Consider the following 18,997-nt stretch of genomic DNA (forward strand, 5'->3'; position numbering starts at 1 on the left):
TTTTACCGAGAAACGGGCCCGCTTAGTCGACATGGATCCTCGACTATGGTCTGGAGGGCCAGGAGCACAAACTTAGTGATGCCTCTCTGGGCGCGTTGCTCAACTGAGCACATACGCTGCATTGCCGTATACAGGACTCCAAGTCAGAGTCGATACCGGGCCACCACACGTGGGATGTGGCTATTGCTTTCATCATTACTATACCCGGGTGTGTGCTGTGGAGATCCGAGATGAACGTCTCCCTGCCCTTTTGGGTAGCACTAAGCGGTTACCCCACAACAGGCAGTCTGCCTGAATGGACAGCTGCTGGAATTACTTGATTAGCTCTTGCATTTCAACTGAGTTGCTGGCCCAGCTCCCATGCAATACACAGTTTTTTTTCTAGGGACAGCAGAGGATCTTGGCTGGTCCAAGTCCTAATCTGGCAGGCCATGACAGGTGATTTATCATTTTCAAACGCCTCCATGACCATCAACAAGTCTGCGGGCTGCGCCACCATCAACAAGTTTGCAGGCTGCGCCATTTCCACCCCCATGGTGGGCAATGGTAGCCGACTGAGAGCATCCGCACAGTTCTCGGTGCCTAGCCTGTGGCGGATGGTATAGTTATACGCTGATAGCGTGAGTGCCCACCTTTGTATGCGGGCTGAGGCATTAGTATTTATCCCTTTGTTTTCAGCGAACAGGGATATGAGGGGCTTGTGAACGGTTTCCAGCTCAAATTTGAGACCAAACAGGTACTGATGCATTTTCTTTACCCTGAACACACACGCTAATGCCTCTTTTCTCATTCATGCTGTAGGCCCTTACGGCCTTAGACAAGCTCTTGGAGCCATAGGCGACAGGTTGCAACTTCCCCGCAACGTTAGCTTGTTGGAATACACACCCGACTCCGTACGACGACGCATCACATGCGAGCACAAGTCTTTTACACGGGTTATACAATACAAGCAGCTTGTTGGAGCATAAAATGTTTCTGGCTTTCTCAAAAGCAATTACTTGTTTTTTTCCCATACCCAGTTCTCAAATTTGCACAATAACACATATAGGGGCTCTAAGAGGGTGCTTAACCCCGGTAGTAAGTTACCAAAATAGTTGAGGAGTCCCAGGAACAACCGCAGCTCCGTGATGTTCTGTGGTCTGGGCCCATTCCTGATAGAGGCCAAGATAGAGGTTGTGGGCCGAATGCCGTCCGCCACGATCTTTCTCCCCAAAAACTCCACTTCTGTTGCCATGAAGACGCATTTCGACCTCTTCAGCCGCAGCCCTATGTGATCCAGTCGCTGGAGGGCCTCCTCCAGGTTTTGTAGGTGCTCGACGGTGTCCCGAACCGTGACCAATATGTCGTCCTGAAAAACCACCATGCATGGTACCGACTTGAGTAGGCTCTCCATGCTTCTCTGGAAGATCGCTGCAGCCGACCGAATTCCAAACGGGCATCTATTGTAGATGAACAGTCCCTTGTGCGTGTTGATGCAGGTGAGGCCCTTCGAAGACTCCTCCAGCTCCTGCGTCATGTAAACCGAAGTCAGGTCGAGCTTGGTGAACGTGTTGCCTACTGCCAGCATTGCAAATAGGTCGTCTGCCTTAGGTAGCGGGTATTGGTCCTGTAGCGAGAAACGATGAATAGTTACTTTCTCATCACCACAAATCCTGACCGTGCCATCACTTTTGAGTACTGGAACAATTGGGCTGGCCCATTCGCTGAATTCCACTGGGAGATGATGCCCTCGTGTTGAAGCCTGTCCAGCTCAATTTCCACTCTCTCCCTCATCATGTGAGGTACCGCTCGCGCCTTGTGGTGAATGGGTCATGCCTCTGGGACCAAGTGGATCCGCACCTTCGCTCCGGAAAAGTTTCCCATGCCTGGCTCAAAAAGGGAAGGAAATTTGTTAAGAACCTGGATACATGAGGCCTCATCGACATGTGATAGCGCTCGGATGTCATCCCAGTTCCAGCGGATTTTGCCCAGCCAGCTCCTTCCAAGCAGCGTGGGGCCATCGCCCGGGACAATCCAGAGTGGCAGTTCATGCACCTTGACCATGGCGCTGCCCAGGACAGTGATAAGCTCTTTGGTGTACGTTCTCAGTTTCGTGTGGATGGGGCTCAGGGCTGGTCTGAGTGCCTTGTTGCACCACAGTCTCTCAAACATCTTTTTACTCATGATGGATTGGCTAGTGCCAGTGTCCAGTTCCATGGCTACGGGTAAGCCATTCACTTTTACGTTTAGCATTATAGGTGGACATTTCGTCGAAAATGTGTGCACTCCGTGTACTTCAGCATCTGCGTCCTTTTTCTGAGGCTCGAAATTGCTTTGATCCACCATGGACTGATCTTCCTCTGCCACGTGGTGGTTAGCAGGTTTTGCAGAGCTTGCAGCTCGTTTGCAAGCTCGTTGGAGGTGCTGCATTGTTCCACAGCTCTTGCAAACATACCCTTTGAAGCGGCATGAATAGGCTGAATGGAAGCCTCCACAACGTCAACAAAGTGTGAATTGCCTTGCATTCATCCTTTGCTATGGACTCTCAGTCATCTGGGGCACCTGAGGCCTACTGGCAGTTGCAGACTCGTGGCTTCTGCCCTGTACATTTCTGCTCGCAAAAACAGTTCCAGTTAATTTATGAACATTGCTAGCACTTGTGTGCTGAGAGATTTGTTTGGTGTTATCACTGGTGGACATTAGCGCCTGTGCTATCGCAATGGCCTTACTGAGGGTCGGTGTCTCTACAGTCAAAAGTTTTCGTAGGATGATCTCGTGGCCAATGCCCAGTACAAAAAAGTCTCTGAGCATTTGCTCCAGGTAGCCATCAAACTCACATTGTCCTGCAAGTCGACTTAGCTCGGCGACATAGCTCGCCACTTCCTGACCTTCAGATCGCTGGCACGTATAGAACCGATACTTCGCCATCAGCACGCTCTCCCTTGGGTTACGATGCTCCAGAACCAGTGTACACAGCTCCTCATATGACTTATCTGTGGGTTTCACCGGAGCCAGAAGATTCTTCATGAGGCCGGTGCCCTGCAGACCGTGAGGAGGACCGCTCTCCTTTTTGCAGCGCTTCCTTCTCCGTCCAGCTCGTTGGCTACAAAGTACTGGTCTAGTCATTCGACATAGGCTTCCCAGTCCTCACCCTCCGAGAACTTCTCCAGGATGCCCACAGTTTGCTGCATCTTTGCGTTGGATTCATATACTCGTCGCCAGTTGTTATGTTCCGAACACAGATGAGACTGCACACAGGGAGGTTAAAGTAACAGTGACCTCAGTCTTTATTAAGGCAATCCAGAGTGAGGAACAGGCCTTAGGGGCCGGCTTATATACAGTGCTCCCAAGGGATACTGGGATCCCTTGGACTTCACGGGATGCGCTCCCTGGTGGCGGAACATGAGAGTGCATGCTTTACAGTTACACAACAATTTTAATCAGAATGTTGTCATAAGTTTGCCCACGTTTATGTTTTGTGGGTTTATGGTATCATTAGCTCGAAAGAACTAATTGTCAAGTAAGTGGCTCTATCTTGGGGTTGGAAGAATTGGCTGATGTAGTGAGTTATCTCACTGAACTTTTACCTCTGGCATCTGAATTTGAGTGCATCCTAGATGGACAGAATGGAAGTCTGCTCTCTGAAACCTAAAGTGGGCCCAACTCATCGGATTCTGATATCAACAAGTAAAACAAGGTCCTTTTGTCACGTTCATTTTCAGTTCAATCCAGTGCTCATCCTTAAACAAAATGGCACTGAGATTCTTTGCAGATTCCTCCAGTCTCCCACTATAATTCTAGTGGGCGACCAGCGGAACCACGCTCCCCCACCCACCCCAAAAAGAACAGTGTCAGGACCCCAGTGGAAACTCAGTCTGTCCTCTAACAATCAGGGGGAAATGCCGTTGGCAGGACTGCCTACTCCAGGAGTTTCTGTATCTCAGGCAATGTTGGAATCCAGAGAATCATTGGAGGCAGGTATGCCAATTAAGGTGAGGTATACCGGCCTCCACAAGGTTTGATATCGATCTCACTGGTATGGCCCAGGCCAGGTAAGTGGGCTGGACCCCTGAAGAAGAGAATGTAAACATTTTGTTTCAATAGATTGGCCCCTTTGCCAAGGAGTCTGACGAGGCCATGGCTGGGGTGCCAGCCCCCATGGGCAGCAGGCACCAGTGCATCAGTGATGTGTCCAAAGTGACGCCTTTACTATGGTAATGAAGTGTCCTCCCACTGGCCCTACAAACTCTGGCATGGTCAACACTGGTGAGCACCAGCAAGCTCAATACACAACCCATGGATGGCTTGACCCCCTATGGCCATATTACACAATGGTCCAATGTGATGGTCACTATACATTGGACGTGAAATCCCAGCCTCGCCGGGTCCGTATGAAATGCACATGGACCCAGTGAGGCCTCGCAAAAGCCGGTTTTCAGCGCACAATGCGCATGCGCCAAAAACCGGCTTTTCCGATCTGTCAAGATATCTCGACAGATCTTCCGCATCCCCGGGAGAAGGACATCCGCGCAGGCGAGATTGGGCTGTTTGCCCATCACTTGCCCAGCGAATGTCCTTGAAACTTTTACACCTGGCAAAAGCAGGCGCATAGCCTCTTAAAACATAAATATAACATTTAAATACACATTTTATAGTAAAAACCGTGCCCATTAGATAAGTTTGTTTTAAACCCTATTAAAACACATTAAAAAAATAATCCCAAAAATATATTTTTTTCTAAAACATTTAATTAACTTTAATTTCAATTAATTTTAAATATGTGAGGTGTTTTTTTTAATATATTATGTTGTGTTTCGGTGTTTTAGGGGATTATTCTCATTGATAGTAATGGGAACTCGTAAAATCGGAGTTCTCATTACTATCAATGTGAATACTGTACTCTGGTTGTCCAGGCCTACGTGACACCAGCTTCTCCGTCCCATATCTCCAAGATGTGGGCGGGCTGTGATACGCGGGAAAAGAAGACCACCGACTGGAATCGAAGGTGCCTCTGGGTCCACCAGGTACATTCGTAGAAAAATTTCGGGTCGGAGGCATTCGTCTGAAGGAAGCCTCCGGCCAGAATTTCAGAGCCAGCATTTGGTTTCTGTTAAACTAATAAATCATAACTGTAGATTAGGCCTCTTAGTCATCCTCACAGTACCTACAAGAATGTTGCTATGTTCCAGGTACTTCAGGTACTTGTTTGCTGGGTTTTTGCGTCAGCAATCTATATTAGAGATAATCTTCAGTTTTACCTTTTCCTTAGGCATACAGCAGCACCCAGGCCTACGATCAATATAATGAAGCTGGCTATCAGACCCAATGACACATTCATCTCTGCATAACAAAAAATAAACATTTAGACAGTTATTATTTTTTGTGTCTATGAGGTAAATGTTATGAGTTAGTATTACATAGAATTACATTAAGTCTACAGCACAGAAACAAACCATTCAGCCCAACTGATCTATGCTGGCATTTATGCTCCACATGAGCCCTTCTTCATCTAACCCTAGTATAGAACCTCGCTCGACACAAAGACAGAGTGGTCGATTAGGCATTGAAATTAGGGCACCCAATTTATGGTGTTCCCTATGTTTGGTCATTTGAATTAATAGTCAGGAGATTGTAAGTTCCATAATTTGGGCAAATTGGCCTCCATGCTCAATTACCCAATCTGTCCTCGCACTGAATGAGGCTTCATACTAGGAGCACTATGTTGTGACATTTAGACATATAAATCATAGAATCATAGAATCATACAGCACATGCCTGTGCCGGCTCTCTGAAAGTGCCATCAATTAGTTCTGCTCCCCTGCAGTTTTAATATAGCACTGCAAATGTTTCCTTTTTAAGTATACCGTATATCCAATTCTCTTTTGAAAGTTACACGTGAATCTGCTTCCACCATCCTTTTAGGCAATGTATTCCAGTTCATAACAATTTGCTGCCTAAAAAAAAAATCTCCTCATCTTCCCCATGACTTTTTGCAAATATTTTTCAAACTTTGTTGGAATTTATGAATACCTCATTTCATAAACCAAACTATTATGTATTTAATAGTTTATCTTTAATATTTCTTCAAAGGAAAATGACACTGCACAGCTAAACATGCTCTACTGTATTTCCCTGAAGGAAGAGGTCAGTCACTCTGGTGACTACCTGGGCACTTTCAGATCCACAACTGTTTCCACATTTTCAACAACTCCTTCCTGGCATCTTCCCTGGATAAACACCAGCGCAGAGACAGCAACTTATGAGGAATTAGACAGACAATCAGAAGGGTTGTAACTGGGTGAGTCACTGGTGAGAATGAGGACTTGGGAGTGGAAGAGAGGGATAGTGCCGTTCCTACATGGAAGAGGAGAAATAGACACAGATTTCACGGATCCAGTTTTCAAAAGAATAATTCTTTTGGGGCACCGATCTTATGTGGAAGCAGTAGAGATGGTTTTTATGCATATGGTTGAGATAATGAATAAGTGGAAGGAGTAACTATTTGCATCTGCATACGGTACAGGAGTTTCTCATCACCTGCAAAACATCCTGGAGTCTGTGACTGCACAAAAGATTTCTGCAGCATGAAGATACCAGGCAGAGCTTCGAAGAGCAATGGCGGCTTCCGAATGAAAGCCAACAGTGCTGCAATAGATGTTATGAATAGAATACTTTCCACAGCTTCCCATACACGGTTAGGACTATTCCGTCATGACAACAACCAGTGGCACCTTAGAAATTGTGCCCAGTACCAGTGGGCTGCAAGTAGTAGGCACAGATGTCACTGTCTCTCTGGACAGTGGCACTTCCTTAACATCTCCTCAATGCCTTTATATTAGAGAGCTTCAGATACGGGACCCGTACCCCTTGCTGCTGCAAGCGCCAGACTGCCGGAAGCTACACCCTCTGGGACAACAGCAACTCTGAGAAAGGAATCACCTCAGCACTCTAAGGCTCGCAGTGATCCATCCGAGCCACTAGTACTTAACCTCATCTCAATCAGGGAGCATTTTATAGGTAGATTAGGAAGTAGGGTAAAGCTAGCACCAAAGATAGTAATGGTTTTAAGCAATAGTTGCAGTAAGACATCATTGATTTTATTGTCACTTCTTGGTGAATGTTGTTTAAAGTAAAGATAGCTTGATCACAGAGATGTGAGTCTATTTCTGGGTCTGCTTTCAACATTTTTGGAGTTGGAGGATGGCAGGGGAAATGTAAACTTTTGACTTATGAAGGACCTTGGCAGAAGTCATGGAAAGTGAGACACTTTGTGGGAGTGTGTGGGGATGAAGAGGCAGGTGACCATATTCGGTGAATCAACCTTTATTTATTGAAAGTTCTGGCTCTTCTTGCCCTGAGTCTATTGCTCGCTAACGTTGACAATTTCTCTCTTTCTTCTAGCACACTGCTCCCACCCTTCCTAAAACTGTCATTATTATCTCCCCCATTTAAAAAGTCTATCCTTAATCATTCTCTTCTCACAAACTTAAATCTAGTCTGCTCCTTTCTTTTAAAATTTGTACTCACCTCACCCAAAATTCCTTATTTGAGTCCCTCCAGCCAGCCAGTTCGAAGTGACTAAAAGTATTCCTATCTCTGTCGAATGCTACATGGTTGATTACTGCATTTGGTTCAACCACATCCTTCAACATCTTTCCATTGAGTGTATACCTTGATTTTCCTTCCAACTCTCATTAAATTGCATCTGCTACCTGTCTGCCCTGTCCTTTTAACCTGTCTATTTCCCCCTGAAGCTTCTTACAGTCCTCCTTACTGTTTGCCAAACTCCCTACTTTTGTTGAGAGAGAGATGGAGTTCTGTTATGTACAAAGTGAACATTTGATTTGTTGCATTCACTTTTTTTCCTCCTATTTTCATAATTTTATTTCAAACATCTTTAAAGCTGACTATTTACAGTTTAAAATAAACATAAGAATTGAAATAAACCCCTGCCACTCGTACCTTTAGTTTGTCCAGGTGGTATAGTGATTATCTCACTCCATGAACTCCATGAGCTCCAGTGGCCTGAGTACTGGGGTCTGCACCGAACTTGGGTCTGGTATGATTCACCAGCTTTAAGATCAAACAACACAAATTTTGTTTCTTTTAGAGGTCCATTTATCTGAAAAAAAAGTAAAAGAGCATTTGGTTCAATTTTCTTTCACAATTCTAAACATTTTAATTAAAATATTAAAGAGATAATGCATATCCTTTGTTTTAAAAGTCTGTCTAAAAATGCACTTGTCCTTCATGAAAGGACAGTGTAGCCCAGACTGAGCAGCCTCAAATAATTCATTCCATCTATTCCCTCTTTGCCTTGCGAGGTTACTGAAGGTCAGGTTCAGTGACACACATTATTGAGGCCAATCATCTGTGAAACTGAACCAATCATATTTCAAGATCTGCTGTCAAGCTGTTGAAGACCACGACTTCCTGCTAATTCAGCTCACAAAGCATTGCCTGCCACTCACCCCCAATGCCATATGTGCATGAACAGTTTATGCCATTAAAATCATGTGTGTACTGGTTCTTTTGGGATCCACAGAACAAGTGTGCTATAGTGAAGACTCTGCTACAGGAAGTATTTTATATGGTTTGTCTATTAGACAGAGAGACTTCATGTGCTTTTTAACATCAGAGATGGTAGATCAGAGTGTGCCAGTGAGGGAATAATCTTGGTTTCTTTTAAAGGAAAACATAATAGTCTTTGTGAACAAGATACAGTTTTATGTGTAAAAGTATTACTGAAGCACTGTTGATAAGGAAAATCGTTCCATTATAAATCATACTATGTAAAAATAATAAAGTGAAGAGTTAACCGTATCAACGATGCAGATGAGGGGTCAAGTAAGTAAAAAGCTTCAAACTTTTTAAAAAGAAAACAATTAATAGGGCAGAATTTGCGGTTGGTATGATGGCTTTTGATAGAATCATAGAAATTTACGGCACAGAAGGAGGCCATTTAGCCCATTGTATCTGTGCCGGATTACGCCATCAATCCGCCTTTGAAATTGACTGCAAGTTTGGGATTTCATGTGCTAAATCCCGAACTTGCAATCTGTCAAGTTCTGACTTGACAGATTATCCGCTGCCATTGTCAATCCTCATTGTTGGCGCAGAGTTGGACTAATTGCCCACCAACTGCCTAACAATTATGCAGGAAAATATTATGGCTGGTGCAAACAGGCGCAGGAGCCTGTTTGCATAGCGTAAGGGGAGGGGGGGATGATGGTGAAGCATCAACACAGCAGCTTTAGAGCTCAAAAAGGGATCCGTGTTTATTTTACCATATGCTTTGCTGAAATGGTATGTTTTACAGGGCTATGAAGTTCAGTGAATGGGTTTGACTGCATGTCATGATCAACTTCCTCAGAACTACAAGATTTAAGTTAAGTTAAGCAGGACTGTCATATCAGTGCATTTAATTGAAGATTGGGGGGAAAAATCACTACATTTCCACATTGTGAATAGACCATGTTTACTTGATTATTATGGACTACCACTGTTGTCCCATGAATCAGACAAATGGTGTAATATGTGAATTTAAAATTTGATTGATGTTGGGCATCGGAGATTTCTGTTTCCTGGTTGGTGGCACCGCCCCGCGTGATCCGAGATACACTTACACACAGTGCGCCCCTGGGGTCCGTGGGCCACTACACTGCGCACAACCATGTAGCGAAACAACACAGGTTTTCGAAAGGGCCTCACACCAGGTAAGTGCGGATTTCTTTCGGAGGTCAGTAGCGTACTCCTTAACTATACTGCCGACCGCAATTTCAGGGCCAATAAATGTTAGAAATTTTTATAATTAGAAAAATGTTAAAATAATATAAATAGATAAGAGAGAAAATGTGCAAAAGACAGAATGATCAAAAGGAAAGTGCCTTGCATTTTTTAATAGTGCTTATTTTAATCATTCAGTTTATACCAATGACAACTTGCAATTATATAGCAATTTAACATAATAAAAAATGTCTCAAGGTGCTTGACAGAGGCAAAGGGAAAAATGGTCACTGGATCAAAGAAAGAGATATGAGGGTGATGGGTGAGTGAGGCGTGGTGTGGAATAGGATATGAACAGCAGAATTTTGGATGAGCTGAAGTTTATGGAACATGGAGCAGGAGAGTGCTGGGGGAGCATTGGAATAAACAAATCAGAAAAATATGCATCTATCCTCTGACAGGCAGGTCTTCAAACCAATCAGTATATCCTACAAGGATGCTCTGACCATTGTCTTCAGGCCTTGGGGGAACATGTGATCCTAGAAGCTGGCTTTCAAGAGATTCAGAGCAGCATCTCTCAGGGTCTGCAGGATCTAACTGATCCCATCAGGTTTTCATTTCTGCTAACCAGCAGGCACTCGGTTCCAGGACCCAGGACGTGATGTGGTTAGAATCTGCCGTTAGAATGCCATACGCTCTCCTGATGTCAGCCCATCTGACCTTTCTAACCAGGTCCCCTCAGTTGATTGTTCATGTCAGTATCTGTATAGAGGACCAGCAGCGGCGAAGCAGCCTGAAGAAGAATCCTTATGGGGCTCAGAAGCCCTGCGATGAGAGTCACCTCAGTTCCAAAAGGCTCACGATACCACAACACATCCATGCACTAGTGGCGTTCCTGGCCCTCAGGTATATCACCTCCACCCAGCGACAGCATAGATTTAAGAACAGGCACAGAGCAGCACCAGAGACAGGCGCTGTGGTTACAAGAAACACTTGCTATAAATATATACACGCACAGTAAAGCCAACTCATGATATGAAGTCCAGTGTTCTGAAATAAGCCTGTTCTTTGTATTTTTTGTCTGAGACAATGTTTGGTGGTCAGTTTGCACTGGGAAGCGGAATTCCTTCTATGGTATGTACAGGGGCGGACTGGTCATGGGGGAAATTGGGAGATACCCTGAGTTTCCCCATGAATGTATTATCAGTGCCTCCCTTTTCTCTGTGAGAATCCCATACGCTTTTGGGGGAGCCAATCCGCCCCTGGCTGCCTGACCTAATGGTTGTCTGCTTAATGTGGGGAAATGTGAAGTTATTCACTTTGCTAGGAAGAATAGAACAACAGAATATTTTTTAAAAAGTGAGAAACTTTTAAATGTTGGTGTTCAGAGAGATTTGGGTGTTCTTGTGCAAGAAACACAGAAAGCTAGCATGCAGGAACAGCAAGCAATAAGGAAGGCAAGTGGCATCGTGTCCTTTATTGCAAGGGGGTTGGAGTATAAGAGTAGTGAAGTCTTGCTACAATTGTACAGGACCTTGGTGAGAAACACCTGCTGTACTGTGCACAGGTTTGGTCTCCTTATCGAAGGAAGGATACACTTGCCTTGGAGGCGGTACAACGGAGGCTCATTAGATTGATTCCTGGGCTGAGAGGGCTGTCCTATGATGAGGGATTGTGTAGAATGGGCCTATACTCTCTGGAGTTTAGAAGAATGAGAGGTGATCTCATTGAAATATACAAGATTCTGAAGGCGGTTGACAGGGTAGATGCTGAGAGGTTGTTTCCCCTGGCTAGAGTGTCTAGAACTAGGGGGCACAGTCTCAAGATAAGGGGTTGGCCATTTAAGACAGAGAAGAGGAGGAATTTCTTCACTCAGAGGGTTATGAATCCTTGGAAATCTCTGCCCAGAGGGCTGTGGATACTGGGTCTCTGAATATATTCATGGCTGAGATAGATAGATTTTTGGACTCTAGGGGCGTCATGTATGTACTTTTGGGATCACTAGCCACGAGATGGTGTCACTGTTGGAGGCCATTGGGCTGCACGCACGTGTGTGCAGCCCAAGTATAAAAGGCCAGCCATTTTGTATATGAGTCATTTTGGGCCTCAACAAAGCAGAGCCAAGGTCATACCTCTTGGAGTTAAACAGTACTCAGTCTAACAGTTATTGCATACACAACATTTGGCGACGAGGCAACAAGAACCGCTACATGCAAAAATGAGCACAATTGGATTGTTGGAGTGATTTGTGGAAGGAGAAGATTGGGCAGACTTTGTGAGCCGTTTGAGCCAGTTCTTAGTGGCCAACAAAATGGCGACGCAAATCGGTGGTCCTCATGGTTGGCAGTCCAAAATTTATGGTCTGAAAGAATCTACTCCTGCCTGTGAGTCCAACAGAGAAGATGTATGAAGAATTGTGTACACTGGTACAGGACCACCTTGAGCCAGACGACGACATCATCTCGAGATACAGATTTTACACGCACGTTCACTCAGAGAGCCAGTATGCGGCGGAATTCGTTGCCTACCTGAGATGTCTAGCGGGACCGTATAAGTTCGGGGCTGTGTTGGCAGACATGCTGCGGGACTTCTTTGTAATCGGCATCAACCACAAGGTGATCCTGCGTAAACGACTGGCGGTGGAGCCATTGGACTTGAACAGGGCCATCACGATTGCTCAGTCATGCATGACGACGGATAAAGCAGATATCAGTGAAAAATCAAAACTCGGTAAGTACTGTAAATGTGATCGATTCGGCGTTCGGCAGAGCGGCACATGGCAGGGCCTACCCGACTGCATACGTGAAATCTGTGGCTGCCCAAAGTCCACCAATGGGAATGCATCCGATCTCTCCGTGTTAGCGTTGTGGGGAAAATCACCGGCACCAGCAGTGTCAATTTAAGCAATATAGTTGCAAAGGCTGTCTGAGAGTGGGGCATCTCCAGCGCAAGTGTCCGCAGATGAGCAAGCGTGCTACGACACATCATGTGGAGGATGATGGTCAGACTACCGCGGATCTGGATATGCAATCTGAGATACCAGAGGAGGAAGTGTATGGACTGTACTCATTCCTAACTAAGAGCAAACCGATAATGATCAACGTGAAATTTAATGGGGTGTCGGTATCGATGGAACTGGACACGGGGCAAGTCAATCGATAATGTCATGTATTCAACCAGCAATGCAACCCATGTATAACCTGACCTAAGTTGTACACTGCGTGCATGGCCACTAGCAGAACAGACGAGAGGTACAGTGTTAAGGAATGGTTGGGACAGAGATTCAACATTGTTAAAGCAGCACACAGTTCTCTAGGCAGACAAGGGCAATCGGGCATGCCCCAACATGTAGTCGAACCCAGAGGGGGAGTTCTACAGAGACAATGGCAAGCTGAATGGCGATTCACGCCATTGCAAGGGACAATGCGGCCAGTAATGGGGCCATCAACACCTGTTAATGGCGCACTCAAGGACTAAAACAGGGGCAGTCAGGGACGATCGACTGGCAAGGGACCTTTTGTTTCCAACAGCAGCTCATGTTGGAGGTGTGGAGGCACACACTTAGCTGGAGTTTGCAGAGATGAGCAAAATACCTGCAGAAATTGCAGAAATGAACGCTGGGGGAAATTGCTGGGAGCTGAAGTTCAGCAAGTTCATGTGGAGCACGTATACATTCATACACCAGGACGCCGCCGATAATGATGAAAGTGCTCCTCAATGGCATCCCAGTATCAATGGAGCTAGATACGGGGGCCAGCCAGTCCCTGATGGGTATCAAACAGTTCGAAAAGTTGTGAGCGTCCAAGGCCAGGAGGCCAAAATTATCGCCGATTGACGCACAGCTACGGACATACACAAAGGAGATCATTCCGGTGCTAGGCAGCGCCACGGTAGTCGTGACCCACAAAGATTCGGAGAACAGGTTGCCACTCTGGGTTGTCCCAGGGGACGGTCCCGCACTACTGGGGAGGAGTTGGCTTGCTGTCATGAACTGGAAATGGGGCGATGTCAATGCAATTTCCTCTGTGGAGCGAGTATCATGCTCACAGATCCTGGAGAAATTTGACTCATTATTTCAACCCGGCATTGGCACTTTCATGGGGGCCAAGGTAGTGATTCACATAAACCCGGACGCCAGGCCAGTACACCACAAGGCCAGGGTGGTGCCGTAAGTGATGCAGGAAGTGGGTGAAGCTTCCCCTTTTATATCTGAAGGTCCAGGTTAGGAGTGTCTCCCACAAGTTCACCACCTAGTGGTCATTGTTCTCACAGTGTACAACTTAGGTCAGATTATACATGGGTTACATTGCTGGTTGAATACATGACAGATAATGAGCCAGAGGGTATTCGACAAGCTGTAGGATACTAAGGCTGTGAGGCCCAGGCTGAGTCCAGTCAATGCCAAGTTGCGCACGTACACCAAAGAACTCATAATGGTGATTGGCAGTGCCACAATTAAAGTGTCGTATGACGGTGCAGTTCATGAGTTACCCAGGCAATGGCACAATGCTGTTCAGCAGGAACTGGCTTAAAAAAAAATCAGATGCGACTGGAATGACATCAAGGCATTGTCGTCGGAGGAAGATACATGTGCCCAAGTACTGAGCAAGTTCCCCTCGGTGTTCGAACCAGAGATCAGCAACTTCATAGGAGCCAAGGTGCAGATCCACGTGGACTCTGATGCAAGACCTGTCCATCATAAAGCTCGGGCAGTTCCGTATATGATGAGGGAGAAAGTCGAATTCGAACTGGACAGACTCCAGCGTGGAGGGATCATATCACTGGTTGAATTTAATGAATGGGCCAGCCCCATTGTTTTCTGTGCTGAAAAGTGATGGCATAGTCAGAATCTGTGGAGAATACAAGGCTACGATCAACAAGGGTTTTGAAACACGATCAGTACCTGTTACCGAAGAATGATGACTTGTTTGCAACGTTAGCCGGGGGAAGTTGTTCACCAAACTGGACTTGACGTCGTCCTACATGACACAGGAGCTGGTCGAGACGTCGAAGAGACTTACGTGCATTAACACACATAAAGGACTGTTTATTTATCACAGGTGCCCTTTTAGAATTCGCTCGGCTGCAGCAATATTTCAGAGGAACATGGAGAGTCTACTGAAGTCCGTTCACAGAACCGTTGTGTTCCAAGATGACATCCTGATCACAGGTCGTAACTCCGAGGAACATCTGAAAAACCTGGAAGAGGTTCTACATCGTCTGGACAAAGTGGGACTCAGACTGAAACGCTCGAAGTGCGTCTTCACCAGAGGTCGAATTCCTGGGGAGGAAAATTGCTGCTGAGGGCATCAGGTCCACGGACGCAAAAACCAAGGCCATCAAGAATGCACCCAAGCCGCAGAATGTGACGGAGCTGCGTTCGTTCCTGGGTCTACTCAACTACTTCGGTAACTTCCTACTTAAATTGAGCACCTTATTAGGATCACTGCACATGCGGCTAAGAAAAGGTAACAACTGGATTATGAAGATGGAGAGTGACACAGTTAATTCGGAAACTAGGGTCCTGAACTTAAGGAAAGATAACTGCGACGGTATGAGGCGTGAATTGGCTAGAATAGACTGGCAAAGGACACTTAAAGGCAATGGCAAATATTTAAAGATCACATGGATGAACTTCAGCAATTGTACATCCCTGTCTGGAGAAAAAAAAAATGGGGAAGGTGGCTCAACCGTGTCTAACAAGGGAAATTAAGGATAGTGTTAAAACCAAGGAAGAGGTATATAAATTGGCTAGAAAAAGCAACACACCTGAGGACTGGGAGAAATTTAGAATTCAACAAAGGAGGATTAATGGTTTAATTAAGAGGGGGAAAATAGAGTATGAGAGGAAGCTTGCAGAGAACATAAAAACTGACTGCAAAAGCTTCCATAAATATGTGAAGAGAAAAAGATTAGTGAAGACAAACGTAGGTCCCTTGCAGTCGGATTCAGGTGAATTTATAATGGGGAACAAAGAAATAGCAGACCAATTGAACAAATACTTCGGTTCTGTCTTCATGAAGGAAGACACAAATAACCTTCCGGATGTACAAGGGGACAGTGGATCTAGTGAGAAGGAGGAACTGAAGGATATCCTTATTAGGCAGGAAATTGTGTTAGGGAAATTGATGGGATTGAAGGCTGATAAATCCACAGGGCCTGATCCCAGAGTACGTAAGAAAGTGGCCCTAGAAATAGTGGATGCATTGGTGAGCATTTTCCAACAGTCTATCGACTCTGGATCAGTTCCTATGGACTGGAGGGTAGCTAATGCAACACCACTTTTTAAAAAAGGAGGGAGAGAGAAAATGGGGAATTATAGACCGGTTAGCCTGACATCAGTAGTGGGGAAAATGTTGGAATCAATCTTTAAGAATGAAATAGCAGCGCATTTGGAAAGCAGTGACAGGATCGGTCCAAGTGAGCATGGATTTATGAAAGGGAAATCATGCTTGACGAAACTTGTGGAATTTTTTGAGGATGTAACTAGCAGAATGGACAAGGAAGAACCAGTGGATGTGGTGTATTTGGACTTTCAAAAGGCTTTTGACAAGGTCCCACACAAGAGATTGGTGTATAAAATAAAAGCACATGGTATTGGGGGTAATGTACTGACGTGGATAGAGAACTGGTTGGCAGACAGGAAGCAGAGAGTCGGGATAAACGGGTCCTTTCAGAACGGCAGGCAGTGACTAGTGGAGTGCCGCAGGGCTCCGTGCTGGGACACCAGCTATTTACAATATACATTAACGATTTAGATGAAGGAATTGAGTGTAATATCTCCAAGTTTGCAGATGACACTAAACTGGGTGGTGGTGTGAGCTGTGAGGAGGATGCTAAGAGGCGCAGTGTGACTTGTACAGGTGAGGTGAGTGGGCAAATGCATGGCAGATGCAGTATAATGTGGATAAATGTGAGGTTATCCATTTTGGGGGCAAAAACACGAAGGCAGAATATTATCTGAATGGCGGAAGATTAGGAAAAGGGGAGGTGCAACGAGACCTGGGTGTCAAGGTTCATTAGTCATTAAAACTTGGCATGCAGGTACAGCAGGCAGTGAAGAAGGCAAATGGTATGTTGGCCTTCATAGCTAGGGGATTTGAGTATAGGAGCAGGGAGGTCTTACTGCAGTTGTACAGGGCCTTGCTGAGGCCTCACCTGGAATATTGTGTTCAGTTTTGGTCTCCCAATCTGAGGAAGGACGTTCTTGCTATTGAGGGAGTGCAGCGAAGGTTCACCAAACTGATTCCAGGGCTGGCTGGACTGACATATGAGGAGAGACTGGATCGACTAATTCACTGGAGTTTAGAAGGATGAGAGAGGATCTCATAAAAACGTGTAAGATTCTGACGGGACTGGACAGGTTAGATGCGGGAAGAATGTTCCCGATGTTGGGGAAGTCCAGAACCAGGGGACATAGTCTTAGGATAAGGGGTAGGCCATTTAGGACTGAGATGAGGAGAAACTTCTTCACTCGGAGAGTTGTTAACCTGTGGAATTCCCTACCGCAGAGAGTTGTTGATGCCAGTTCATTGGATATATTCAAGAGGGAGTTAGATATGGCCCTTACAGCTAAAGAGATCAAGGGGTATGGAGAGAAAGCAGGGAAGAGGTACTGAGGGAATGATCAGCCATGATCTTATTGAATGGCGGTGCAGGCTCGAAAGACCGAATGGCCTACTCCTGCACCTATTTTCTATGTTTCTATATTTTTATGGGGTGCGTCTCAAGACAGAGTTTTTGAGAAAGCCACTAATCTGCTTTGCTCTAACAAGCTGCTGGTACAATATGAACCCATGTAAATGTTTAGTATTGGCCCGTGATGCTTCGTCATATGGAATTGGTTGCATACTCCAACAAGCTAATGAGTCAGGTAAAATTCAACATGTTGCGTATGCTTCAAAAAGTTTGTCTAAAGCGGAAAGAGCCGACAGCATGGTAGAGAAAGAAGCACTAGCCTGTGTGCATGGGGTTAAAAAGATGCATCAGTACCTGTTTGGTCTTCGGTTTGAACTGGAGACAGATCACAAGCCGCTCATTTCACTGTTTTCTGAAAACAAAGGAATCAATACCAATGCTTCATCCCGCATCCAGAGTTGGGTGCTGACATTATTCGCTTATGATTATGTCATTCGGCATAGACCTGGCACCAATAATTGTGCCGGTGCTTTGAGTCGTCTGCCGTTGGCCACACCGGAGGTGGAAACACCACAACCGGTGGACATATTGTTAGTTATGGATGCTTTTGAGAGTGAAGGAACCCCTGTCATGGCTCAACAAGTTAAGACCTGGACCAGCCAGGACCCAATTTTATCGGTGGTGAAGAGTTGCATCCTCAAAGGTGATTGATCTGCCATACCCAAGCAAATATGCGAGGAGACCAAACCTTACATTCGTCGCAAAGATGAACTGTCTATTCAGTCGGATTGTATATTGTGGGGCAATCATGTTGTTATGCCCAAGAAAGGGAGAGAGAAATTTGTACATGAGCTACATTGCACACATTCCGGCATTGTAATGATGAAAGCCATCGCCAGGTCTCATGCATGGTGGCCGGGAATTGACTCTGAGCGGGAATCATGTGTGTATCAGTGCAACACTTACATGCAGCTCAGCAAAGCACCAGCAGAATCGTCACTGAGTCTGTGGTCGTGGTCGTTTAAACCATGGTCCAGGATCCACATATCCTTTCCAGGTCCCTTCCTGGGGAAAATGTTTTTAGTTGTAGTGGATGCATAGTCGAAGTGAAGAGAGTGTATAATCATGTCGTCTAGTACATCCACAACGACCATTGAGAATCTCAGTGTCATGTTCGCAACACATGGTCTGCCTGACATCGTTGTTAGCAACAACGGATCGTGCTTCACCAGTCAGGAGTTTCAAGAGTCCATGAAACTCAATGGTATCAAACATGTAAGGTCAGTACCGTTCAAACCTGCATCCAATGGGCAAGCAGAACGTACTGTTCAAATCATAAAGCAGAGTATGAAGCGAGTAACCCAAGGGTCACTGCAGATCTGCCTGTCATGCATACAGCTTAGTTACAGGACAAGACCACACAAGCTTACCGGGGTCTCGCTGGCTGAACTAATGATGAAGAGAGGTCTTAAGACCAAGCTATCTCTTGTACACCCTGACATGAATAATCATGTTGAATATAGAAGACAAAGTCAGCAAGGGTATCACGATCGCGCAGCTGTGTCACGCAATATTTCTGTAAATGATCCTGTATATGTTCTGAATTATGGTCAGGGCCCCAAGTGGATCGCTGGTACTGTCATGGCCAAGGAGG

The 18,997-nt window shown here is 45.6% G+C and overlaps 1 protein-coding gene across 1 annotated transcript in view; it reads right to left on the reverse strand.

Moving 5' to 3' along the window:
* Positions 1 to 18,997, reverse strand: part of LOC139276102 (prolactin receptor-like) — a 92,081-nt gene that overhangs the window by 20,532 nt on the left and 52,552 nt on the right. The window contains exons 5-6 of the mRNA XM_070893588.1: positions 7,942 to 8,101; positions 5,238 to 5,319 (exon numbers count right to left, since the gene is read on the reverse strand). Of these exons, the coding sequence (XP_070749689.1) occupies positions 5,238 to 5,319; positions 7,942 to 8,101 (242 nt within the window). The remainder of the gene's footprint in view (positions 1 to 5,237; positions 5,320 to 7,941; positions 8,102 to 18,997) is intronic.

This window comes from Pristiophorus japonicus, chromosome 11 (assembly GCF_044704955.1).
Source record: "Pristiophorus japonicus isolate sPriJap1 chromosome 11, sPriJap1.hap1, whole genome shotgun sequence".
Classification (NCBI taxonomy): Eukaryota; Metazoa; Chordata; class Chondrichthyes; family Pristiophoridae; genus Pristiophorus; species Pristiophorus japonicus.